The 24,523-nt window shown below is 45.4% G+C and overlaps 1 protein-coding gene across 1 annotated transcript in view; it reads right to left on the bottom strand.

The window, feature by feature from the left end:
- GPA33 (glycoprotein A33) overlaps positions 1–22,513 on the bottom strand; it is a 39,312-nt gene extending 16,799 nt beyond the window's left edge. The window contains exons 1-4 of the mRNA XM_068993613.1: positions 22,384–22,513; positions 16,764–16,918; positions 9,680–9,896; positions 262–414 (exon numbers count right to left, since the gene is read on the bottom strand). Of these exons, the coding sequence (XP_068849714.1) occupies positions 262–414; positions 9,680–9,896; positions 16,764–16,918; positions 22,384–22,513 (655 nt within the window). The remainder of the gene's footprint in view (positions 1–261; positions 415–9,679; positions 9,897–16,763; positions 16,919–22,383) is intronic.
- Positions 22,514–24,523: the final 2,010 nt, after the last annotated feature.

The raw sequence follows: 24,523 nt of genomic DNA, 5'->3' as shown, positions 1-24,523 counted from the left end.
GAGAGAATTAAGTTATGGGGAATAAAGAAAACAAGTAACGTGTACGATGTTATTATTTGTCACAATAACCTATGAGGTGGGCACTATTATGGGAAAAATGCTGCTTAGAGAGAGGGTCCAAGGTAATCCAGTGCAAAATGCAGGGGGAAGAGGCAGCTTTCAGGGGCATCTGACTGGTCAGCCCAGGGTCTCCTTGGCAGTGCTAATCACATCAGCGGCACCTCAATGTGCGGGGCTGGCCTTCCTTGCAGACCTTTTTACCTGGTGTGACTTGACGCTCTCGGTGCAGGATATTGTAGCTCTTCCAGCTGTACTGAGGGGCTGGGGAGCCCTCTTTTGATTGGCAGGTCAGCTGGATGTCGTTCCCAATGACAGTCTCTCCTTGGATGCCGCAGTCTGGCTTGGAGGGCGGCACTGCACAGGGGAAGAGCCAGAGAGAAGCCAGGAATTAGTTGGGGCTTGGTGACAGCCACTCCCTCACCCCAACACACATGAACTGCCTTGTTTGTTCACAGGCAAAGAAAGGTGAAAAGCATTCTTAGCTCACACAGCATAGAAAACAGTCTGCAGGCTGGATTTGGCTGTAGTTTGCCTACCCTTGGTTTCAGTGAAAGCCTCTCTCTCTGAAACCCTTCAATGCTAACTTCTTAGGAATGTTCCCTTCAGTTAAGCAGAACTCTTCCGGTGCTTTGCTGATGAAATGGAATTACCACAATTGACTGGGTGATGGAAGAGCCCCCTGGCGGCAGTGGGTTTATGTGCAGGGTAGAGAATGAGGGCTGAGCGGATGGAGGGGGCAGGAAGGAGCAGACACACGAAAGAAGCCCACAGAAAGAAGGCTACGAAAACCAACAGGCCACCCACCGTCAATGCACAGCCTAACCGATCGCTTAGAATTCCTGAAGACCTTAAGCTAGGGTCGTTCACTCAACACTGTAAGTTAACACACCACTGTGTACAGTGGTTTGTTCTATAAAAATACTGTATACCTGACTCTGCTGGGCATGGAGATGACAGAGTGTGTGAGTTTTTGTGTTTAAGGAATCCAGTGGGGGCAAAAAAAAAAAAAAACACCAATGACCAGGCAGGAAGCAACAATGCTGAGACAGGAAAGGCATGACAAGGAACACTGACTCAGTCATGAAGCCAGTAGCGGAGGTGCTGGGAAGGGTTGGAGAAAGAGAGGGATGGCACTCCAGCCCAAAGGAGCAGCCTGTGCAAAGGCCCTGAGGCAAGAAGACTCCAGGTATTGTCATTTTTGGTGGGAGGAAGAGGACACAAGTGGAAAGTACTGTTACTGAATTCCTCAGTGGCAGGCCTGTCCATCCTGCTTCTTTCTTTACATGCCCCCTTGGATGGCTTGCTTGCCCCAATAAGCAACGCTGCCCTTTCTACAATGTAGACTGCACAGGCGCACACTCACTGGGCGTGGAGGGTGAATTCCAGTCTCCGCTCGGCCCAGGGCTGCTGGGAGAGGCTATCCAGGAGGCACCTCTCCCCTCTAGCTTCACATCTGCTCTGGTATTTGCTGTCTGACAAAGGCAGGTGGTTGCTGGGTGAGCCCGCTCATTTCCTGTTGTCTTGGTGAGGGGCAGCCAGGCATGGAGCAGCATGGGGCAAATCAAAGGCATTTCCCATTGCCACCCTAGTCAGTTAGTCCCTAAACCTAAAAGGCCTTAGGTTCAAGAACACGACTCAGGTATCCATGCCCAGACCCCAGGGACTGAAGCAGCCTGGGGAGGAAAAGGCTGCTACCCATGGGCTACTCTCACAAACAGCTCTCTGCCCTCCCTGCTGGCCCAGCCCGCAGGTATCTGCAGGACAGAGAAAGAGAGCATCACTGCTGAGGAGACTGGCTCCTGGCCAGAGCTGTTCATGACCCAGGCTTTGTGTCTTGAACTCTCCAGAGGTCCAGGAACATCCCTCCCTACCAATAGAAATTCTCACCCTTGCTCCCATTTACTCCTTTAACAGGATCCTAACCTTTTATTCCACAAGAGACTGGCCACAAATACAACACCACCTTCGAAGTCTCTCACTGACTCAGAACCATGCTAAGGGTGCATGATGACTAGTAGCCAGCATATGCTGAACATATCCAGTGACTAGCTTTCTTACGCCACCGTTTGCTGAGGGAAAATTATTAAAAACAAATCCCTAGAGGCAGCAGCAGAAATAACGGCAAACAAGGGACCAACCACTTCCTAGGAGACCCACGTTATGCAGGAATGTGTCAGGGTCTTTTCCCCAGGCCCTAAGCCGCAGCCCTCAAACTACTTTCCCACCTCAGCTCATGCTAGGCACCGCCAGCCCTCACTCCGTCCAGCCCCTCCCCGAAGCTCCCCTCGGCAGCCCTCACCGTCAAAAACAGCTAGGACCTAGAATCATACAGATCTAGTTCAAACAGCCGTTCCACCCGCTGAGGGGGGTTGTAGGACTCTTGTAGATCTTGGATTCTCACTTGGCGCGTCCCAGCTCCTAAATAGATCGTAGATTGCACCTGAATATTTATAGAGGGCGGAGTGATGGGAGGGAGGGGGTCCAGGCCTCTCCAAAGCCTGCGACTCCCGCTGCAGACGTCAGGGGGCGCCAAAGGCCGGGAAGACGACCAGTCCTGCCCGGCGTCGCCAGGTCCCGGGTCCCCGGGCCAGGTGACAGCCCCTTGGTGACAAAGACGGCTCCCCTCCTTCCGGAAGCTCCGTGCTCGCCTGTTTACTGTGAGGTCACGCAGCCTGAATGGACGACCCCATTTAATTCAAAAGCTGTTCTGCCTAAAATCAGCCCAGCAGAAAACCATTTGGAAATAAAACTTGTAAAAATCTTTTTTCCTGGGTTTACTTAATATATAGTACCAATTATCTTTCTAAAGCAAAACAGTCTTTTCACCGAGTTTCATAATCTCAGATTAAATTTGTAGTCTTTGCTCTTCAAATTTAATTAATTCGTCTCATAAGTGCAGCTGGTCCTAAGAGAGGAGAGGGGGGAAATCCGGTCATTCATTCACACTTGAATTGGGCCCCGCTGCCCTGCCTGGCAATGGCAGCCCACTCCAGTACTCTTGCCTGGAAAATCCTATGGACGGAGGAGCCTTGGTGGGCTGCAGTCCATGGGGTCGCTAAGAGTCTGATACGACTGAGCGACTTCATTTTCACTTTTCACTTTCCTGCATTGGAGAAAGAAATGGCAACCCACTCCAGTGTTCTTGCCTGGAGAATCCCAGGGACAGGGGAGCCTGGTGGGCTGCCATCTGTGGGGTCGCACAGAGTCGGACACGACTGAAGCGACTGAAACCAGCTTGCTGCCAGAAGAAAACCAAAGCAGTTAAATACGGAAGCCAGAGGAGCCAGAATCAGCCAGAGAAGGGTCAGGCGGAGCAGAGTGAGGGGCTCAGCGGGGGGTGAGCCAGGATAAGGGAGGGGGTGAGGAAGGGCAGACAGTGCAGAAGAGAAACTGGAGGAAAATGCTCATTTCCCTGGCTGAGTAATATCTCTCTCGGGAGCTAATGCAGGTAAAATTAAGTGCTGTGAACACAAAATGGCTTAATGCAACATTAATTATAATAGCTTAAATTGGAAACAGCGTCCAATTCTGGGACAGAGGACTCAGCATTCCCTTGCTGAAGTGGCATGAAGCTTAAGGAACAGCAAGTGCTAAGACAGCATGTAATGAAATGAAATGAGAAAAGTTCCTATGGTTAGGTTACAAATTCAGTTATGTACAGAAATAAGTATGTGGATAGGAGCTGGAAGAAAACATGGAGAAATAAAACCCAATGATATATGTGAATGTTTGTCTTTTTTTTGTTTCATCTTTCTTTAAATTCGTATATTTTTAAGAGGCAAGGGGTCACCAAACACAGCTATTTGTTTATTTGCGTCAGGACTAAGGTCCTTGGAGCGGGAGAACAAGAACAGGCCAGCAGAGCAGAAACAGGCTTCTTTCTAACAGTCTGCTGCACTAGAGATTTTGACATGAGGAGCTCTTCACGAACAGGCAGACTCTTGATTCCACGAGGCCAGGAGAAAAACACATCACAGCGCTCCACCTGGTCTGGGTCAACTGAAACACAGCTGTAAAAATGCCGTAAGATAATAAAATGTGATGGTGTCAGCCTTGTGCAGGAGATTAGGAGAGGTGTTCCTACAGCGCTAAGACCATCACAGCTCCCCATGAAAACCTTGAAAGAAATATCCATGTACTCAGAGGGCTATGGCACTTCAGTGTCCCAGACCTCGGTAAGACCTTCAGTGGGAAGAGCAGTTACAGAGCCTCAGTTTTCAGTGAGTGACGCTTCCAAATGGGCATGTCCTGTGGACAGTGGGCCCATCCATGGCTGGCACTGCTCTGCCTCTCCAACCTTCTTTCATTGGCATGGGCACAGGAAGGGCAAGACACAAGTTAATGCAATGACACCATAAAACATAATTGGCAAGCTTACATCTGCCACAGAGTGAAAGAAAGGGTGTGCTGAAAAGCTGTCAGCCATGAAGAGTTTGGGAATCACCTGGAACTGGAAGCCTTGATGGTTGGGAACAGTGAAGGGATTTGAGCATCAAATCCCTGTTTCCATCAAAGCTTGGACACTTTCTAGTGGTCATTTAACTGTTTGGGTCTCAGTGTTCCCTTCTATCAAATATGAGTGTTAATACCCACTGTCACAGATGTATTGCAAAGATGAAATGAGATCATATTCGTAGAGGATTTACTGAGATGCCTGGCACATAGCAAACAGACGCTCAAAAAAGGATAGTTGTTATGATTGCGAACTTGGTGTTATCTAATGAACAGACGCTTACTCCTTGGAAGGAAAGTTATGACCAACCTAGAGAGCATATTCAAAAGCAGAGACATTACTTTGCCAACAAAGGTCTGTCTCGTCAAGGCTATGGTTTTTCCAGTGGTCATGTATGGATGTGAAAGTTGGACCATAAACAAGGTTGAACACCAAAGAACTGACGCTTTTGAACTGTGGTGTTGGAGAAGACTCTTGAGAGTCCCTTGGACTGCAGGGAGATCCAACCAGTCCATCCTAAAGGAAATCAGTCCTAAATATTCATTGGAAGGGCTGATGCTGAAGTTGAAACTCCAATACTTTGGCCATCTGATGCGAAGAGCTGACTCATCACAAAACCCCTGATGCTAGGAAAGATTCAAGGCCAGAGGAGAAGGGGACGACAGAGGATGAGATGGCTGGATGGCATCACTGACTCAATGGACATGAGTCTGAGTAAACTCCGGAAGTTGTTGATGGACAGGGAGGCCTGGCGTGCTGCAATTCATGGGGTCACAAAGAGTAGGACACGACTGAGCAACTGAACTGACGGATACAGGCAAAGGTCATTGCAACTTGATGGCAGTTTTCCCTCCATTAAAGAGGATCCCCTTGGTTTGCAGAGCAGGAGGACACAGAGACTGGGTATTTAGTTCGATGGAATGGGTACAGTTTCCTGCCCTCCTCTTATACAACTAAGTAAACACATTATTCTTAATTTGGCCACAGAAAGCCTGGAATCCAGTCATTATAGATTCGCCAATATAGGTCAGAAAATCTGATATATCATTTTCCTTATATCATTAAAATGTCATTTCATTGCAAATTAATATGTAAATTGAATATAATTTCAACCAACTTTTTTTTAAACATAACAATGTGATTTTAATATTAACATGAAAGAATAAATGTGTAAAACTGATTTGGAGAAGTTTAGTAAGAGAAGATATTACATAGTGCCAGATTTTAAAAGCCATGCACACAAATACTGATAACTAAATAGGTATGTGTGCATGTGTGCTTGTATCTCAACACAGACTATAGACATACTATAATCACAATAACGCAATATTGGCATAGGAATAATCAAAAGGAGAACAAATGAAATAAGGAGTAAAAAACAGCTGTGTATATGTAGCAATTTAACATGTGATAAACCTGGCATTCCAGTGGGAAAATCATTGTTTCTTTGGTATAATAAATGATGTTGATGTAATTGGCTATTCATTGGAAGAAAACAAAGGCTCTTAGTATCCTGTGTTCAAAAATAAATTCCTGATGAAACAAAGATCTAAGGGTAAAAAACAAGGCTTACAGACATAAGAAAAGAACATTAAGTTCATTTTTATAACCACAAAGGTGGTGTGAGAGATCTTAGACAAGAGTCCCCAAATCCAGAGCAAAAAACATCAATGGGATATGGAGGGGACTTCTCCTGTGTCTCAGAATGTCCACTAAAACCTTCAAGTTGAGGCTCTGAATGGTTAGCATCCTCAGTGCTGAGGAGAGGAGTGACTTTCCCAGGAGTGACTTCTCTAATTATCAGTTGCCCTCCTCCTTCCCGTTTAAGAGAAGACTAGAGAGATTTCTTTAAAGAAGATTGTCAGAAATAGGGACCATGAGCATTTCTCCTTCTTCTCTTGGTGGAGGGGAAGGAGGCATTCCCCCGCATCTCATTCCCAGCCAGGGAGGAACCGCACAATACCATGTGGAGAGAGCGGTTGTCTACTGTTGGGAACTGGCATCTCTCACGTGTCGCTGAGACTTGTAAGGAATAAGTAAGTTCCAACAGTCTACTCCTGGAACATGATGATGGAAGGGCTTTATAGATGTCCTTGGGTATCTGAGGAACCATCTGGGGTCACATTCAGGTTCTACCACTTGCTCAGAGAAGCTGGCTGGAGCAGACTGCAATGGCAAGGTGAGGAGAGCATGCAACAGTGAGAAGGATCTGCCCTTCCACGTGCAGGGTTTAGCAGAATAAAGACGGAGGCATGTTCTTGTCCCACTGAAAGGATTTGGTCTCAGAGAGCTGTTGGCTGGGTCAAGGGGAGCCCAGAGTGGAGAGTGAAGAGTAAGAGCAAGTTACCATAATCAGGGGAAGGTGGGAAAGGGTGAAAGATGTGAAAATCTGGCCTGCAGGTGTGCAAAATACTTGTGTCAGGTGGACCCCTTGGTGGGGGCCAGTGCTGAGGAACCCTCTCATGCACCCCACAAAAGAAACAGTAGTGGGATGTCTGCTCTGATTGGGATCATGGGATAGCAAGAGAAGATGGTAAGTGGCCTGGCTAGGTGATCCCGGCTTTGCTTTCCCCTTTAACACTCGGCCATGACCTCAGAGTCACAGAAGTGAGAGTGGGAGGAAGTGGACTAAGGAGAACAAGGAAACAGACCCAGCCTTTAATCCACTGCTGCTCTCCTTGCCTTAGGTGCTCAGCGCCAAGTTAAGGAGAGATGTGAAGCTTATCCGGGGTTCCTAGGTGGTGCTAGTGGTAAAGAACCTGCCTGCCAATGCAGAAGACGTAACAGATGAGAGTCAGATCCCTGGGTTGGGAGTATCCCTGGAGCAGGGTGTGGCAACCCACTCCAGTGTTCTTGCCTGGAGAACCCTCCCATGAACAGAGGAGCCTGGTGGGCTAAGGTCCATGGGGTCACAAAGAGTCAGACACAACTGGAGTGACTTAGCATGGATGTGAAACTGGAACTGAACAGATTTTTTTTCATCTAGTCAATTAACAAAATTTATAAAAAATTAAGAGATGGCTGGATGGCATCACCGACTCGATGGATGTGAATTTGAGTGAACTCCAGGAGTTGGTGATGGACAGGGAAGCCTGGCGTGCTGCGATTCATGGGGTCGCAAAGAATCGGACATGACTGAGCAACTGAACTGAACTGACTGAAGCTTCCCTTGTGGCTCAACTGGTAAAGAATCTGCCTGCAGTATGGGAGCCCTGGGTTTGATCCCTGGGTTGGGAAGATCCCCTGGAGAAGGGAAAGGCTGCCCACTCCAGTATTCTGGCTTGGAGAATTCCATGGAATTCCATGGGGTCACAAAGAGTTGAATATGACTGAGCAACTTTCACTTCCACAGAAAAATTAAGATTGATAATATTCAGTTCTGGTAAGAATATAGCAAAACAAGCATGGTCACATAATGTTCATGGCAATAGAAAGTTGGTTTGGAGAAAGTAATTTGCCAGTATGGAATAACTTTTAATGAAGGCAAAGTCTTTGACCTAGAAATCCTTCTTTTTAAATTTCTTTTCCTTGATGCCTAATGATGTTGAGTAATGGAAATCCTACTTTTAAGAATCTATCCAACAGAAACAAAGATAACACAGGAATATGCATATACATATATATGTACATATATATATGCACACATATGATACATACAGATATATTGTTCGTACAAAAAAATGGAAACAGCTTGAGAATACTCATCAGTATGGGGCACTGGAATAATCATAGTACATTCATACAAGGGAGTGTATTATATTAATAGGTATATTTGTATGTAATGATCTGGAGAAATTTACATGAAATATTAAGAAAAAGAAAGTTACAAAAAACCTTTATAATAAGATTTCTTTTTTTAAGAAAAGGAAAGAAAGGAAAATGAAATATGTGTGTGTATGTGTGTGTATTGAAAGGACTTGGAGAGGAGTCTAGAAGAATGCATGCCTTGGCCACCTTTTTAGCACTAGGGTGCAAGGAGGAGATAGTTATTCTTTATTTAGGCCTTTATTGTTTAACTCACTGCTCCTGCTGCTGCTGCTAAGTCGCTTCAGTCGTGTCCGACTCTGTGCGACCCCATAGATGGCAGCCCACCAGGCTCCCCCATCCCAGGCAAGAATGGTGGAGTGGGTTGCCATTTCCTTCTCCAATGCATGCAAGTGAAGTCGATCAGTTGTGCCCAACTCTTAGCAACCCCATGGACTGCAGCCTACCAGGCCCCTCTGTCCATGGGATTTTCCAGGCAAGAGTACTGGAGTGGGGTGCCATTGCTTTCTCCGTTTAACTCACTATAATGATTCAAAAACCCAGGCAGCCACCTTTTGCAATTATAAATAAAATCCCACTATGTAGTGTAAGGGGGGTAAAATGGAGGAACATGATCCATTTTTTTGGTTTAAAGTGTGGCTAAAAAGTATTGTTACCCACCAGTGTGGGGATCATTTCTTAGAGTAGACACAGGCTGACTCAGTAAAGTTTTTCCAACAGCTGTCTGACGTTGAGTCAGGTGCCTACTTTCTCTGGGCCTCATCTACAAAATGAAGATTCTAAAAGTAAGTGATAGTTCCAATCATTCCAAAATTATAAACTGCAATAATGAGCTATTTGTATAAAGAGAATCTTATTGTGGGACATATTTCAGAAACAATAGAACCTGAAGAATGGTGTGTTAGAGCCAAGGTCTGGGGAGATGGTGGTGTGAAGGACTTCGACTGATTAGCTGAATTTAGAGCTGGAAAAGATGCCTGACATGTAAGAATCATGATTTGGCCCTCAGCATCACAGCAAGGCAGTGAGAATCTTTCCAGTAGGATCTGGGATTTCCATTTTTCTTCTTTTTAGTAAGTTTTCCATGAAAAAGAGAGGAGCTGGAGTGAAGGAAAGAGCACTGGATGGAGCATGGACAGAATCTCTAGGGCTGACCCCCAGGGACCACTCCAAATCAGCCTTGACCTCTCTGCTGGGGAGCTGTGTGCCCAGACAGAATCGTATTTAGTTCCAGGGGGAGAAGCAGACCCCCCAAGCCTCCGGACAGACCAGATGAGGGGAGACGTCTTAGCTCTTCATCAGGCATTGCTTCCAGTTTTATCTTGCCAGCAGGGTGCCTCCTCCTCACACCCCACCCTCCCCAGCCTCTTCCTATCACCCCAGGAAGGAGGAGACACTCACCAAGGACCAAGAGATGGACACGTGACTTGGAGACGCCACCCAGATCTGACATTAGTGAGACAGAGCACTCGTAGGTGCCGTTGTCATCCATGGTCAACTGGTCAATGGTGATGGAGGCATCTGACTGCTCGGCGTTGTTTGATACACTAGCACGATTCTGATAAAGTTCACCATAGATATATTCTTTGGTCTCAAATTTCCAGATGAGCACGCTTTCCTGGAAGGAAGAAGAAATACCACTTGGTCTTCAGCCTAAGGCCCTGGCACGATGCTGCAGCCTGTCCTGTCTACCTTCACCCACCGTCCCCAGGCCCAGATGTACTGACAAGCCGACCCTGCAGAACAAAGAGCTCCACATATGGGGCCCATTCATGGATTCCTCTTATGATCTATGGTACTAAAAGCCTGGGGCAGGCAGGCACTTCACACCAGAGGCTATCACCTCTTGTAACCTATGGAACCTCTTATTCCATTTTAGTTCTGTTCTCACAGTCAAGCAATATTTATTGAGTATATAAGATGTTCAGGCTTTGTGTTGGGCAATCATCCATGGCTTGCAACCCCCCCTTATTTATTTGACTCTTACCTTTGGAATTTGTTTATTCATCAATATACTCATCATTTATCAAATAAAACATGGTACTAGCTAAGATCACTACTTTGAACCAGACTGCTTCAATTCAAATCCCAGCTCTGCACTTAGTAGTTATATGATCTTGAACAAAATATTAGAGGAAAACAATAGAATGGGAAAGACTAGAGATCTCTTCAAGAAAATTAGAGATGCCAAGGGAACATTTCATGCAAAGATGGACAAATAAAGGACAGAAATGGTATGGATGTAACAGAAGGAGAAAATAAAAAGAGGTGGCAAGAATACACAGACGAACTATACAAAAAAAGACCTTCATGACCCAGATAACCATGATGGTGGTCTGTCACCTAGAGCCAGACATCTTGGAATGCAAAGCCAAATGGACCTTAGGAGGCATCACTACAAGCAAAGCTAGTGGAGGTGAAAGAATTCCAGTTGAGCTATTTCAAATCCTAAAAGATGATGCTGCTAAAATGCTGCACTCAATATGCCAGCAAATATGGAAAACTTGACAGTGGCCACAGGACTGAAAAAGACCAGTTTTCATTTCAGTCTCAAAGAAAGGCAATGCTAAAGAGTGCTCAGACTACCACATAATTGCACTCATCTCACACGGTAGCAAAGTAAAGCTCAAAATTCTCCAAGTCAGGTTTCAACAGTACATGAACTGTGAACTTCCAGATGTTCAAGATGGATTTAGAAAAGGCAGAGAAACCTTAGATCAAATTGCCAAAATCTGTTGGATCATTGAAAAAGCAAGAGAGTTCCAGAAAAACAACTACTTCTGCTTTATTGACTACACTAAAGCATTTGACTGTGTGGATCACAACAAATTGTGGGAAATTCTTAAAGAGATGGGAATACCAGACCACCTTACCTGACTCCTGAGAAATCTATATGCAGGTCAAGAAGCAACAGTCAGTAGTGGACATGGAACAACAGAGTGGCTCACAAATCGGGAAAGGAGTATGTCAAGGCTGTATATTGTCACCCTGCTTATTTAACTTATATGCAGAGTACATCATGCAAGATGCTGGGCTGGATGAAACACAAGCTGGAATACAGATTGCCAGGAGAAACATCAATAACCTCAGATATGCAGATGACACCACCCTTAAGGCAGAAAGTAAAGAGGAACTAAAAAGCCTCTTGATGAAAGTGAAAGAGGAGAGTGAAAAAGTCAGCTTAAAACTCAACATTCAGAAAACTAAGATCATGGCATCCGGTCCCATCACTCCATGGCAAATAGATGGGTAAACAATGGAAACTGTGAGAGACTTATTTTGGGGGGGCTCCAAAATCACTGCAGATGGTGACTGCAGCCATGAAATTAAAAGATGCTTGCTCCTTGGAAGAAAAGCTATGATCAACTCAGACAGTATTAAAAAACAGAGACATTATTTTGCTGACAAAGGTCCGTCTAGTGAAAGCTATGGCTTTTCCAGTAGTCATGTATGGATGTGAGAGTTGGACTATAAAGAAAGCTGATTGCCAAAGAACTGATGCTTTTGAACTGTGGTGTTGGAGAAGACTCTTGAGAGTCCCTTGGACTGTAGGGAGACCCAACCAGTCAATCCTAAAGGAAATGTTCTGAAGTCCTGAATATTCATTGGAAGGACTGATGCTGAAGCTGAAACTCCAATACTTTGGCCATCTGATGTGAAGAGCTGACTTATTTGAAAAGACCCTGATGCTGGGAGGGATTGAAAATGGGAGGAGAAGGGGACGACAGAGGATGAGATGATTGCATGGCATCACGGACTCAAAGGACATGAGTTTGAAGAAGCTCCAGGAGTTGTTGATGGACAGGGAAGCCTGGCATGCTGTAGTTCATGAGGTCACAAAGAGTCAGACACAACTGAGCAACTGAACTGAACTAAGTAAAATATTTGACTTCTTTATGAGTCTATTTCTTCCTCTACAAAGTGGAGATGATGATAATAACACTTGTATCATAGGATTTTTGTGAGGATTAAAGCGGATAATGTACGAAAAGCAAATGGCGTGGAGCCATGGGCTTAATGAAGCCACCTCAGGTAAGCAAGTAGAGAAATGGCAAGCCCCCAAGCTACTTAATAGAGAAAGTCAGGGAGAGGTCAGAGGGATAAGAGTGGAAGCAAGCCAGGATAAGACTATCAGAAAGCCAAGAGGGGGAGATTCCGAGATGGGGAAGTGGTTGACAGTCAGAAAAGCTAGGAGAAATGAAATAAGAGGAAGACAGAAGCAGCACACTAAATTTAACAAAGGAGAAGTTGCGGGTGATTTTGGTGGAGTGTTAGGGCAGGAAGGCAGACCGTGCTGGGTAGGGAAAAGAGTCAGGTCTGAGGGTCTGCACGTACTCTTTATGCAGATCAGGAAAAGATGCTCTAGTTGTTGGACAGACGCCTCTGTGCCAAGCTAATGGTGGTCAGGTCCCCCGGGCTGGGTACCCAGAGGCATAATTGGCCCAGTCACATGCCACAGCTCTGGTAGGAACAGATGTCTCTCGGGAAGCTTGGCTGAAAAAGGGAGGAGCAAGAAAGCAGGAGATGAGGGCCTGTCTTGAGCTGTGGATGAGTGTATGGATGTTGGTCTTTCTCAGTGCAAGTCTTTTTCTGACCTACTGGTTACAGCTATCCTAAGGCTTCCCCTTCCTTGACTCTCCCCCATGTCATCTCCCACTCTTGCTAGTACCTGTCACAATAATCTCCTTGAGGGCATAGATGTAGTCCTTTTCTCTGCACTCTTACTTGCTCTCAAGTAACAGCAAATTAAAATTAAAAACAGGGCTGTGGTAGAACTCACAGAGTATTCTCACACCTAGACAGCATGTTAAACAGCAGAGACATTACTTTGCCTACAAATGTCTGTCTAGTCAAGGCTATGGTTTTTCCAGTGGTCGTGTATGGATGTGCGAGGTGAAACATAAAGAAAGCTGAGCGCCAAAGAATTGATGCTTTTGAACTGTGGTGTTGGAGAAGACTCTTGAGAGTCCCTTGGAATGCATGGAGATCCAACCAGTCAATCCTAAAAGAAAGCAGTTCTGAATATTCACTGGAAGGACTGATGCTGAAGCTCCAGTACTTTGGCCACCTGATGAAAAGAACTGAAGCATTAGAAAAGACCCTAGGCTGGGGAAGATTGAAGGCGGGAGGAGAAGGGGATGACAGAGGATGAGATGGTTGGATGGCATCACCAACTCGATGAACATGAGTTTGAGCAAGCTCCAGGAGTTGGTGAGGGATAGGGAAGCCTGGTGTGCTGCAGTCCATGGGGTCACAAAGAGCTGGACATGACTGAGCAACTGAACCGAACTGAACTTACTTGCTCTCAATGTGATTGCCTCAAATCCTTTAGGAAGTAAGGGATCAGTCAACATAAGATCTTTAGTATTTATCTCAAAAGAGATAAATTTATCTGTGTTAGGTGCCTGGCAGAGACCTAACGTCTGGTTTGCTGAGAGACCATGTCTTCAGTTTCTGCAAGCTAACGGCAGCAGCTGCCTTCTCTAGGTTTTTTCCTGGGATTCTGGAAACAGATAGGACAGGTACTCTGGCCCATCAGGGTCCCTTGGGCAACAGACAGTAAGGTGCTTTGGGCCAACAATTGCTCTCCTCGCTCCTCAGCCCTGCTGCTCTAGGACTTGCGTGTCTTGGGCCATCCCTTCTATGTCAGGGGAAAGCTTAATGCCTTCTCTCTGAATAGCTAGGGATCTGATGCCAGGCATGTTTGCACTTTAAAAGTAGAAGTAACTTTAAAATTTATGAATAGGGACTTTCTGGTGGTCAGTGGTTAAGACTGTTTCCACTGCAGGGGGTGAGGGTTTGATCCTTGGTTAGGGAACTAAGATCCCATATGCCACTTGGTGCAGCAAAAAAAAAAAAAAAATTAAACCCAAAAAACTTATGAATAGATGTTCCTTTCCTTACAGTTAAAGAAATGTGAGTTTGATCAATAATGAGATATTTTTCTACTCATCAAATTCACAAATATAAGATAGTTTGAGAATAGTCTGAATTAGAGAAATAAGTGCCTACATTGTTGGTGAACCTGAAAATTGGTCTGACATACAAAGAAGGCAACTTGACATTTATCAAAATTTTAAATTCACATAGCCTTTGACCCCAAAGTTCCATTTTAAAATAATTTATCTTATATATGAATACATATTTATAAACAATTACAATAGTATTTATAAATATATACCTAGAGACATGCACGGAGAAGGCAATGGCACCCCACTCCAGTACTCTTGCCTGGAGAATCCCATGGACGGAGGAGCCTGGTAGGCTGCAGTCCATGGGTTTGCTAAGAGTCAGACACGACTGAGCGATGTCACTTTCACATTTCAGTTTCATTCATTGGAGAAGGAAATGGCAACCCACTCCAGTGTTCTTGCCTGGAGAATCCCAGGGACGGGGGAGCCTGGTGGGCTGCCGTCTATGGGGTCGCACAGAGTCGAACACGACTGAAGCGACTTAGCAGCAGCAGCAGCAGAGACATGCATATATGCATATTTATTGCAATATTATTTGTTGTAGCAAAATATAGGGAGTAAAACAAACGTCCATCATTCGTACATATAGAGCATTCATAAAATGAAATATATAATATGAATTAAAAAATAAAAGATAAATATAAATGCACTGACATATGGAAAGAGCTCCAAAGTATATTAAGAGGAAAAAACCCAAGTGGAGGACAGTGTGCATGAAGTTTATAGAAACTTACATATTCATATATGTAAATATATGCCTATGTTTACATGTGATGCATCTCCAGAAGGCCACTCCCAAATCTGGTAAGAGTGGTTGCCTCTAGTGGGCTTCCCAGGTAGTGCAGTGGGAAGAATCCCACTGATAATCCACCTGATAACGCAGAAGATGTAAGAGACCAGTTTCGATCCCTGGGTTGGGGAGATCAACTGGCATAGGAAATGGCAACCCACTTCAGCATTCTTGCCTGGAAAATTCCATGGACGAGGAGCCTGCCAGGCTCCAGTCCATGGGGTTGCAAAGAGTTGAACACTACCGAGCACACACATTCACACACTCATACACATACACACACACACACACTCCTACCTCTAGTGAGGGGAATAGGGACAGGGATTCTAGGGTGGAAAGCAGATGTATTTTTGTGAGTATGAATATAAACATTTTCTGAACTGGCATAAAGAACCATTGGAAGGAAACACAAGAAACCAGATCTTAGCCAAAAGTGGTATTCACAGTACTGAATGATTGTGGCAGAAATACCAACAAATTAGAGTAAATGCTGCCCCCAAAGAACCAGTACCAGTGAAAATTAGCCTTGTCTGGGAGAAAGGGAAGATAAGGGGATTAGGGTATGGAAACTGGGGCAGGGATGGGACAAGATTGGCAAGGATGGGAATGAGACTTCTCAATGGACTTCTTCATGATGTTTTAATTTTTGAACCATAGGATTACTATCTATTCCAAAATAGAAAATAAAATCTTCCCATACTCCCTGAAAGAACCCAAGCAGGAAGAAAAAAAAGCTACAACAAAATTTGGTCTCAGAGAGAGCTCTGTGTTAATCTAATGACTGACTCAAATGATACAGTAAAGGTCACTTGAGACGGGAGAACAGAAAGACGTTTGAGGGAAGGCAACTCTTTCAGACTAGAGATGGCACAGTACAGCCCTCCCCGGGCCCAACGTTCACTGCTCCTTCCCCACCCAGCCCAGCCTGGGCGTTAACTAGGCTTAGTCTATCTAACTTGTATTGAAAGGTTTTGTAGTGCTTGTCCTCTAAGACAGGAGTCCCCAGCCTCCAGGTCATGGGCCAGGACTGGTCCTTGGCCTGTGAGGAACCAGGCCCCAGCAGCAGATGAGTGGCGGGCAAGTGAGCGAAGCTTCATCTGTGCGTACAGCTGCTCCCCATCACTCGCTTTACCACCTGAGCTCCGCCTCCTGTCAGATCAGTTTCTGGAAAATAAGCTCAGGGCTTCCCCTGGTTCTGCATTATGATGAGTTCTATAATTATTTCATTGTATATCACAATTTAATAATGGAAATAAAGTGCACAATAAATGTAATGTGCTTGAATCATCCCCAAACCACCTCCCACCACCCAGTCCCTGGAAAAATAGTCTTTCACAAAATAGGTCCCTGGTGCCAAAAAGGCTGGGAACTGCTGCTCTGTGATCAGGTCATACTCAGTCGTATATGCATGCTCCCAGCGTTTTAAGGGGAGAAGGCAATGGCACCCTACTCCAGTACTCTTGCCTGGAAAATCCCATGGACGGAGGAGCCTGGTGGGCTGCAGTCCATGGGGTCGCTAAGAGTCAGACACGACTGAGCAACTTCACTTTCTCTTTTCACCTTCATGCATTGGAGAAGGAAATGGCAACGCACTCCAGTGTTCTTGCCTGGAGAATCCCAGGGACGGTGGAGCCTGGTGGGCTGCCGTCTGTGGGGTCGCACGGAGTCAGACACGACTGAAGCGACTTAGCAGCAGCAGCAGCAGCGTTTTAAGGATCCTTACCGTATGACTCCTTAGAAGCTTGTCCCACTGGATAAATCCTTCTCGGTTGGGGGAGGAAGTTTGGTAGGAGCATGGAAGGATAACATTTTTCCCTCTCGCAGCCCGAAGAACATCCTTTGGGGTGTCCACAAAGATGGCATGGACAGTCATCCAGACTGGAAAGAAAGTGCGAAGTAAATGACATGGCATACCCACTCACTGTCCACTGGATCTCCTCCAAGCACAGCTCAACACACTGCAACTGCGATCCTGGCCCTGGCACAACAGCTATTCTCCTGCAAGCCTCGAGTGAAGACAAACATGCATACCTTGGTTCACCCTGTCCCCTGCAGCATCTCAATAAAGTTAAGTGGCTTGTGTGGTGGGTAAAAGCCTGGCTTTGAGCCTCAGCCCCACCCCTCCTCTTAGGCATTGTGTAAACTTCTCTAAGCCTCAGTTCTCATCCAGAAAAAGGAACACTAATACTTTTCAGAATTGTTTAAAGAATTAAATGAGATAACATGTAAATGCTTTGCTTAATGCCTGGCATATAGAACACACTCAATAAATATTTCCCCCCCATCTTTTTTTGTTGTGATGATAATTCACTCAGTATTTAATACACACTTATGGAGCGCTTACTCCAGTACTTTGGCCACCTCATGTGAAGAGTTGACTCATTGGAAAAGACTTTGATGCTGGGAGGGATTGGGGGCAGGAGGAGAAGGGGACAACCGAGGATGAGATGGTTGGATGGCATCACTAACTCGATGGAAGTGAGTCTGAGTGAACTCCGGGAGTTGGTGATGGACAGGGAGGCCTGGCGTGCTGCGATTCATGGGGTCGCAAAGAGTCAGACACAACTGAGCAACTGAACTGAACTGAACTGAACTATATATGGTAAATTCGTTGAATAAGATTAGGTTAGCGTACTCCGAGGAGCATTTATTCTATATAAGTTTATCAGGAAAAAAAAACAGTGAGAAAAAGAATGTGGTCACAATAGCATCTCTCATCACATACATTCTTACCATGTGACATTGACTCTCCTCCATCAAGACCTGGGGTCTGTGTCCGCTCCCCTTGAATCTGAGTGGGCCTGTGACTACAGTGTGAGTGATGCCCATTTGGCTGAAGCTCTAGTAAGTGGATTTCTTTCCCATATAGTCTGGGTGCCCTTTGAACTGCTGATTTTTATGCTGTTTCTCAGGTGGGCAAGTCCATACTTGGGCCCATCAGCAATAACCCTCCTTATTGGTTTCTGTGTTAGGGGCTGGGTTCCCATGGGTACAACATCTCTGTGTTTCCTGCTCATTTCTGTGCTGTCCTGTATGTAGTAACTGCTTGATCAGCCCTCAGGTCTTCCTTAGGACGAACTGCTCTGCATGGGGGTGTAGATTTGGCGTGCCTGTATGAGTAGCATAGCACTGAGTTTGAATGCACAGGCTTCAGAGCTAGAATGCCCCTTTGCAATCCCAGTTCCTTTATCTATGAAATGTGTAGCCTTGAGCAACTTACTGAAGCTCTCTGTGCCAGAGTCCTTGCTTGAAAAATGGGTTGTTTGAAAATTAAATAACATGAAGAGTGTACTTTGTTTAGAATGATTCCTGACCCATAATCAGTGCTTAATATATGACAGTTACATTACATATATGTGTTCAATATATATATATATATATTCATATTGAATAACTTCTACTTTCTCATCTCATAGTCTTTTGTTGAGTGAAGTGAAGTGAAGTCGCTCAGTCGTGTCCAACTCTCTGAGACCCATGGACTATAGCCCACAAGGCTCCTCTGTCCATGGGATTCTCCAGGCAAGAATACTGGAGTGGGGTGCCATTTGTTGAGGTGCATCCTTAATTAGAAGTTAATCACAAGAAAAACCATCACCATCATTATGGGTGAACTATCATAAATAAATAATAATTACTAATGACTATAACTAAAGACTAGATCAAGGGGCTTCCCTGATGGTCCAGTGGTTAAGAATCTGCCTGTCAATGCAGGGGATATGAGTTCAGTCCCTGGTCCAAGAAGATCCCACATATGACCGGGCAACTAAGTCTGTGCACGCCAAGCCCATGCTCTGCAATTAGAGAAGCCTCCACAGAAAGAAGCGCATGCGCCACAGCTAGAGAGGCGCCCAAGAGCAGCAACGGAGACTCAGTGCAGCGAAAAAGAAACAAGTTAATTACTTTAAAAAGAATAGATCACTTTTAAAGATCATTATAACAGTGAGTTAAAGTCATTTTATGTTAGTGGGAGAAGAGATGGAAATGAATGGATGAGGAAGAACCCATAAAGAAAGGGAAAATATCTTGAACAAATATAGAGTGCTATTTAAATGTTATTTGTAACCCTGGGAAGGATTTTTAAAGGCCAATCCTGTGCCCTAAGACACACTTACATTTTCCATGATCCTAGATGAGAATGTATCCTATGTTTAAGCACTTCATGCCAACAGCCATCATTGGGAATCCTCCATAGGTAATCTAATCCTTCTTACTGATTCAGTCAGTATCCTCTTGTGCTGACATTACTGGCAACAAAGACATCTGGCTTAACTTCTTAATAACTGCCCATCATAAACTCAGAGGCTTCCGATGTTTGTAATCACCAGCTTTCTCATTCCTAGTTCTGTAGTAAACTGTAATAAGCCCAGTTTCTTTCACCTCTTCCCATAGGCTTTCTGTTTACTAGCTCTGTGACCCACATTCTGTGGAATCTTTGCATTCTACCCAGTGGATGAGGGAAAATCACTGGGTGAGGATATCTAATCTATGACCAGAACACTAGGAAGTGGAGAAGTTGGTTTCTAGAGCTTTCCAACAACCACCCTTTCTACTTTTTGTATAGGTCTGCTCTGGGCATCTTCTTTCCAGTTGCCCAGAACCCACCTTCTCCCCAGTCATTGCCACTCGCACATCCTGTTACTGCTAACAGCTGTGTCTCTCCTCCTCCAGAAGTATTCTTTCTCTCCTCCTCCCTCCTGCTCTCCTTTCTTTGTTTACCAAGGCTGGGTTCTTCTGATATTGATGAAGATCATCTGTCTAAGCTAATTCACCATAAGGTGTTAAAAACTAATAGTTCAGGGATGTGTTAACCTTCCCAAGGGTATACAAACTGGGAGAGTACGTGCTTTCACCTGCAAAGAAGGAATCAAAATCTCAGAATTTGGTGCCACAAGTACCACGCATGAGTACCTTCATCCTGGTACTCTCTCATGAAAGTCTGTTACACAACGTGGCCGAATGGCCAAAAGCACAACTGCTGGAGCCAAACTGCCCAGGCTGGCATCCTCATCCCTAGCTTTCCTAGCAGTGCGACCTTGCACAACTTAATCAACTTCTCTGTACCTCAGTTTCCTTGACTGTAAAATGAGGTTAAGTATACTACCTAACTCAAGGTTTGAGGGTTAGATGACAACATATTTAGTATGCACAAGCTTCACCCTGGCACCTAAGCAAGAGCTGAGTCCACACTGTATATTGTCATGTCTTCTCCTCTGCTACACTGTGCTTCCTTCATTTTCATATCCTCAGGGCTCAACAAAGTGCCTAATACACAGTGAGAGTGAAGTCGCTCAGTCATGTCCGACTCTTTGCTACACGGTGGAGTATAGCCCACCAGGCTCCTCTGTCCATGGGATTTTCCAGGCAAGAATACTGGAGTGGGTTGCTGTTTCCTTCATCCAGGGGATTTTCCCAACCCAGGGATCGAACCCAGCTCTCCCGCATTGCAGGCAGATGTTTAACCTCTGAGCTACCAGGGAAGCCTACTCCTAATACATTGGAGATACTCAATTAAGTGCCCTTTGCCAGCAAAATGAATGAGTTACAGAGAACTTAAGTTTAAAAGATGGGTAGGATTTATAACCAGAGATGCTCAGTTTCTAGAAAATGATTTAAAAAATCAAATAACAAAGGAGCCCCAGAGAGTGGACACCAAGTCTGCAGGTGGCCCCAGGAGGAAATGGTAAAGGTCATTGAAACTCTCTAAGTGACTAGGGTGTGAAGACTCAGCTTAAGGCCTCCAGAATTGCTTGTAAATAATTAAGGTTTGTTAAGAAGATAATAAACTGTCTCTTGAGAGCTAACTAGAAAGCAATACATCCAAGGAGGCTAATGAAATGCTTGATGGAACCAGCTGCTTGAGGCATACACAGCACATTATGGGTACCCTTGGGAAACTGGCAGTAATGCCTCCACTTAGGAAAATCCATTTGCACAGAGAAACCACAGTCTTAGTTAGGGAGGAGGTGCTGGAGGCCAGAAGGGACCCATCGTGCCTTAGGACCAGATAGATAGAGCTCTCGCAGTGAGAAAGTGCTGGTCTCTAGGCCAAGGGGCGCAGCTCATATATGCACGTTCATGTTGGTCTGTCCTGTCCCCCAAGGTGGAAATGACCCCTGCAGGCTCTCAGAATGACAGCTGGGGAAGGAGAGACGGAGAGGTGGGGAGGAGGGGTTAGAACGCAATGGACATTTGTGGAAGCCTTTTTTTCAACAAAGATCTTTAGGAATCTATACATTCCTGTCAATTTAATGAATTTTTCCTAAGGCCCTAGTTTAGTGCAAGGCACTGAGAAAATGATCAGAGGCATGTTCATGTCCCACCTTCTTGGGGAATCCACCAGGATCGTTTCAGCCCTTACTGGCTTTGCTGAACTGCTCCAGGGAGCTTGCGCCCCATGCACACATCGTTATGTCAGTGTGGGTCTATGCGTGCAGGCTGCCTCCCCTCATCAGATGGCAGCTCCTTCTAGCAGGGTCTGTGTCTCAGACTTCTCTTGTACTCATCACTTGCCAGTTCCAACCCCCAAGGTGTCTACACCCAGCTGGGTGCTAATAAGACCTTGTTTGTTGAGTGGTTTGTATTCCCTGCTCAGGAAGCAATTAGAAATCACTGTCAGCCAGCATCCTAACAAAGCTTAATTAAGTGTTGAGTGCAAGTGTTAAGGAGTGAAATATGAAGGGATGGAGGTGGGGAGAGAGGGGAGGGACTGCGTTTGGATCCAGAAGAAGGATTTTAATGGAAAGCCTTACTGAGATGATGGGACTTGAAACAGCCCCCAGGGACTGAGTTCACGTTGTTGAACTTGTGTATATAAAGGAGTAAAGCAGGGTGCATAACTGTGCATATAACAGTATCTCACTTCCACAGAGTCACAGAAAGAAAATAAATTTTAGAAGAAGATATATCAAAGTAGAGAATTAATAGCAGTTATCTCTGAATTCTGGATTTCTTCTTTGTGTATTTTTATTTTCCAAACATTCTGCAGCAGACATGTGGTATTCTTGCAACCATAAAACTGAGTTACATTTCTACAAGTCAAGTAGGAAATAAGGAGGCAGAGAAGTGGGGACAGACTGTTTTGTCAGGGAGCTTGCCTAACACAGAGAAATGGGGAAGCTTCAGGCAGAAGCCTATGAAAGATCTTGAGAAGGTCTCTTTCATCCCCTCTGGAATGGAAAATGGAGAGACTTGAGCAGGCTCCTAGGTCATAGGGATGGAGCTCCTAGAAGAGAAGTGACTCCTTAAAAATATAAAAAAGGAGGAGAAGCCGGATGGAGCACGATCCCTGCCTGGGTGGGTATGAGCAAAGATGGAGGACTAGCCTTGCCCATGGCAAGAGGTACCCGTGCCCGAGTGTGCAGAAAGAGAGCAGCCGGTGGGCAGGAGCGGAGCAGTGAGCTCTGACCAGGGGCTCTGCTCTCCACCGCTACCTGCGCTCTCTGTCTGTCTGTCTGAGCGTCTGTCTGTCGCCATGTTCTGCCTATGCCGGGTGTTTATGGCATCCCTGACTCACAGGGCAGAGAACAAGGAAGCTGCCCAAAGGGCACTGACTGCCAGGAGAGGAAGAAACCCCAGGAAGGAGGAGGGTTCCAAGTGTGACAGTTGGTGCCCTGGGCAGAGAGGGAGCTCTGGGAACAGAGACAAACTCAACAGTCAGGGGTTAGGGATGTGGGAATAAAACCTGAGTGTTGCCAAGGTCTAGTGGTTTGAGGAGCAACTGAACTTTACCTCCAAGTCAAATATATTCTCCACTGGCTGTCTCAATACTAAAATTCCCACCATTGAGTGAAGGTACTGTGTGTGTGTGTGTGTGTGTGTGTGTGTGTGTGTGTACGCGTGCACGCGCGCTTAGTCACTTGGTCATGTCTGACTCTGCAGCTCTATGGAGCTCGCCAGGCTCCTCTGTCCATGGGATTCTCCAGGCAAGAATACTGGAGTAGGTTGCCATGACCTCCTCCAGGAATGCAAGTGCTGCCTGGGAGGGAGGGAAGGCACAGTGAGTGGCTCTCTTCCTTTAACCTGCAGGACAAACCCACCTCCTTAATTAGCCCCTCTCACCCATCCATCCCCAGAAAGAGGATGCAGGATGGATAAATGTTGATTAAAAAAAACAAATGCAATTAGGAAATTGAGGCTTGGAGGGAAGGATAACATAAAGGCAAAGGAAGAAAGACAGGTAGGAAACACTGAGAGCAAACCAGCTTGCTGCCTGCTGAGGTTCAAAGGGGTGGGTGCGCATTCGTTGACACCCACTCAGCAAATGGCTGCTGAACACCTGTGTTTCAAGGGCTCTGCTGGATTCTGCGGGAAAATGGCAAGCAGAGACAGACACAGTTCCTGCATCACAGAGATAAATGTAAAACCATCATGGTAACCGGTCGTACACAGTCAATGACAGGATATAACAGAGGATTTGGGGATGAGGAGAGGTTGTCCTGAGGAAAGGCCCTTTGAGCTGACATTGGAGGATGGGCGGGAGGGAACCACAAGAAAAAAGAGGAAGAGGTGAGAGGAGGAGAGAAGAGCACATACAGAGGTCAGGGCACCGGAGAAGGTGGGCCACATTCCAGAAACTAAAACAAGCCGCTGTGCAGCAATGGAAGTGGGTGGTGTGGGTGGGCCGTGATGATCCCAAATATACAGAGGTCAAGTTCAAACTTCATACTTGTGCCCTCAGGGCAGTTTAGGACAATTCTTGCTATCTTCCAGACTTCACCCTTCAGGACTCTCCTAGAAAGCAATTCCAAAGTTACACCTCCACCAGTGCGGTCAGAAATGTGGGATGGGCCCAAGTCTAACAGGCCATGATAGCAATTGAGGGGTTTTTTTGTGTTTTTTTTTTTTTTTTCACTATCTACATCTATTTGAAACAGTTCTTTTGAGTATGAGGGTTCTTTCTTGCATCAAATGAGTGAGCACTTATCAGTTTGAAAATCACTGATGTTTATCTTTAGATAATTAAATTAGGAGGAAAATTAAGAACCTACTGATAGCAGGAAGAAGCAAGAGTCCTCTCCGGTCTGGCATTTGATGAGACAGATGTTCGTTACTGTGCATTCCCATTGTTTTTCCAGGACAGAACAGAGGGCAGAGACTTGAGAACATGGATGTGTGAAGCCAGATTGAGCTTATATTCGCTTGCAGAGCTGTCGTTACTATATTAGCTGGCTGTGCCCCATACAAACAGGATCTGCTGCTACAAACCTTTATCCCAGTCTTCATCACAAGCAGGGCACTGCTACGCTCTCAGCCACTGTCTCTTATCAAAGTTTCCTGGTTTGGTTGACAATATCCTGCTCAATATGATTTTTGTTATCACAAACTGAGTATGCTGATTGATTTCAACCCAAGAAGCCTGGTGGTGAGCATAAAGGGACAAGCAATGAATTACTGCTTGGGACGTTACTGCTTGTTTGGGACATCAGCATAGTTTGTAAGATACTTCCAATTTGGAAATGAAGGAGGCAAATCCAAGTGCACGGT

This window comes from Capricornis sumatraensis, chromosome 2 (genome assembly GCF_032405125.1).
Source record: "Capricornis sumatraensis isolate serow.1 chromosome 2, serow.2, whole genome shotgun sequence".
Taxonomy (NCBI): Eukaryota; Metazoa; Chordata; class Mammalia; order Artiodactyla; family Bovidae; genus Capricornis; species Capricornis sumatraensis.
The sequence above is the reverse complement of the archived record's forward strand: the minus strand, read 5'-3'. Positions and strand labels throughout refer to the sequence as shown.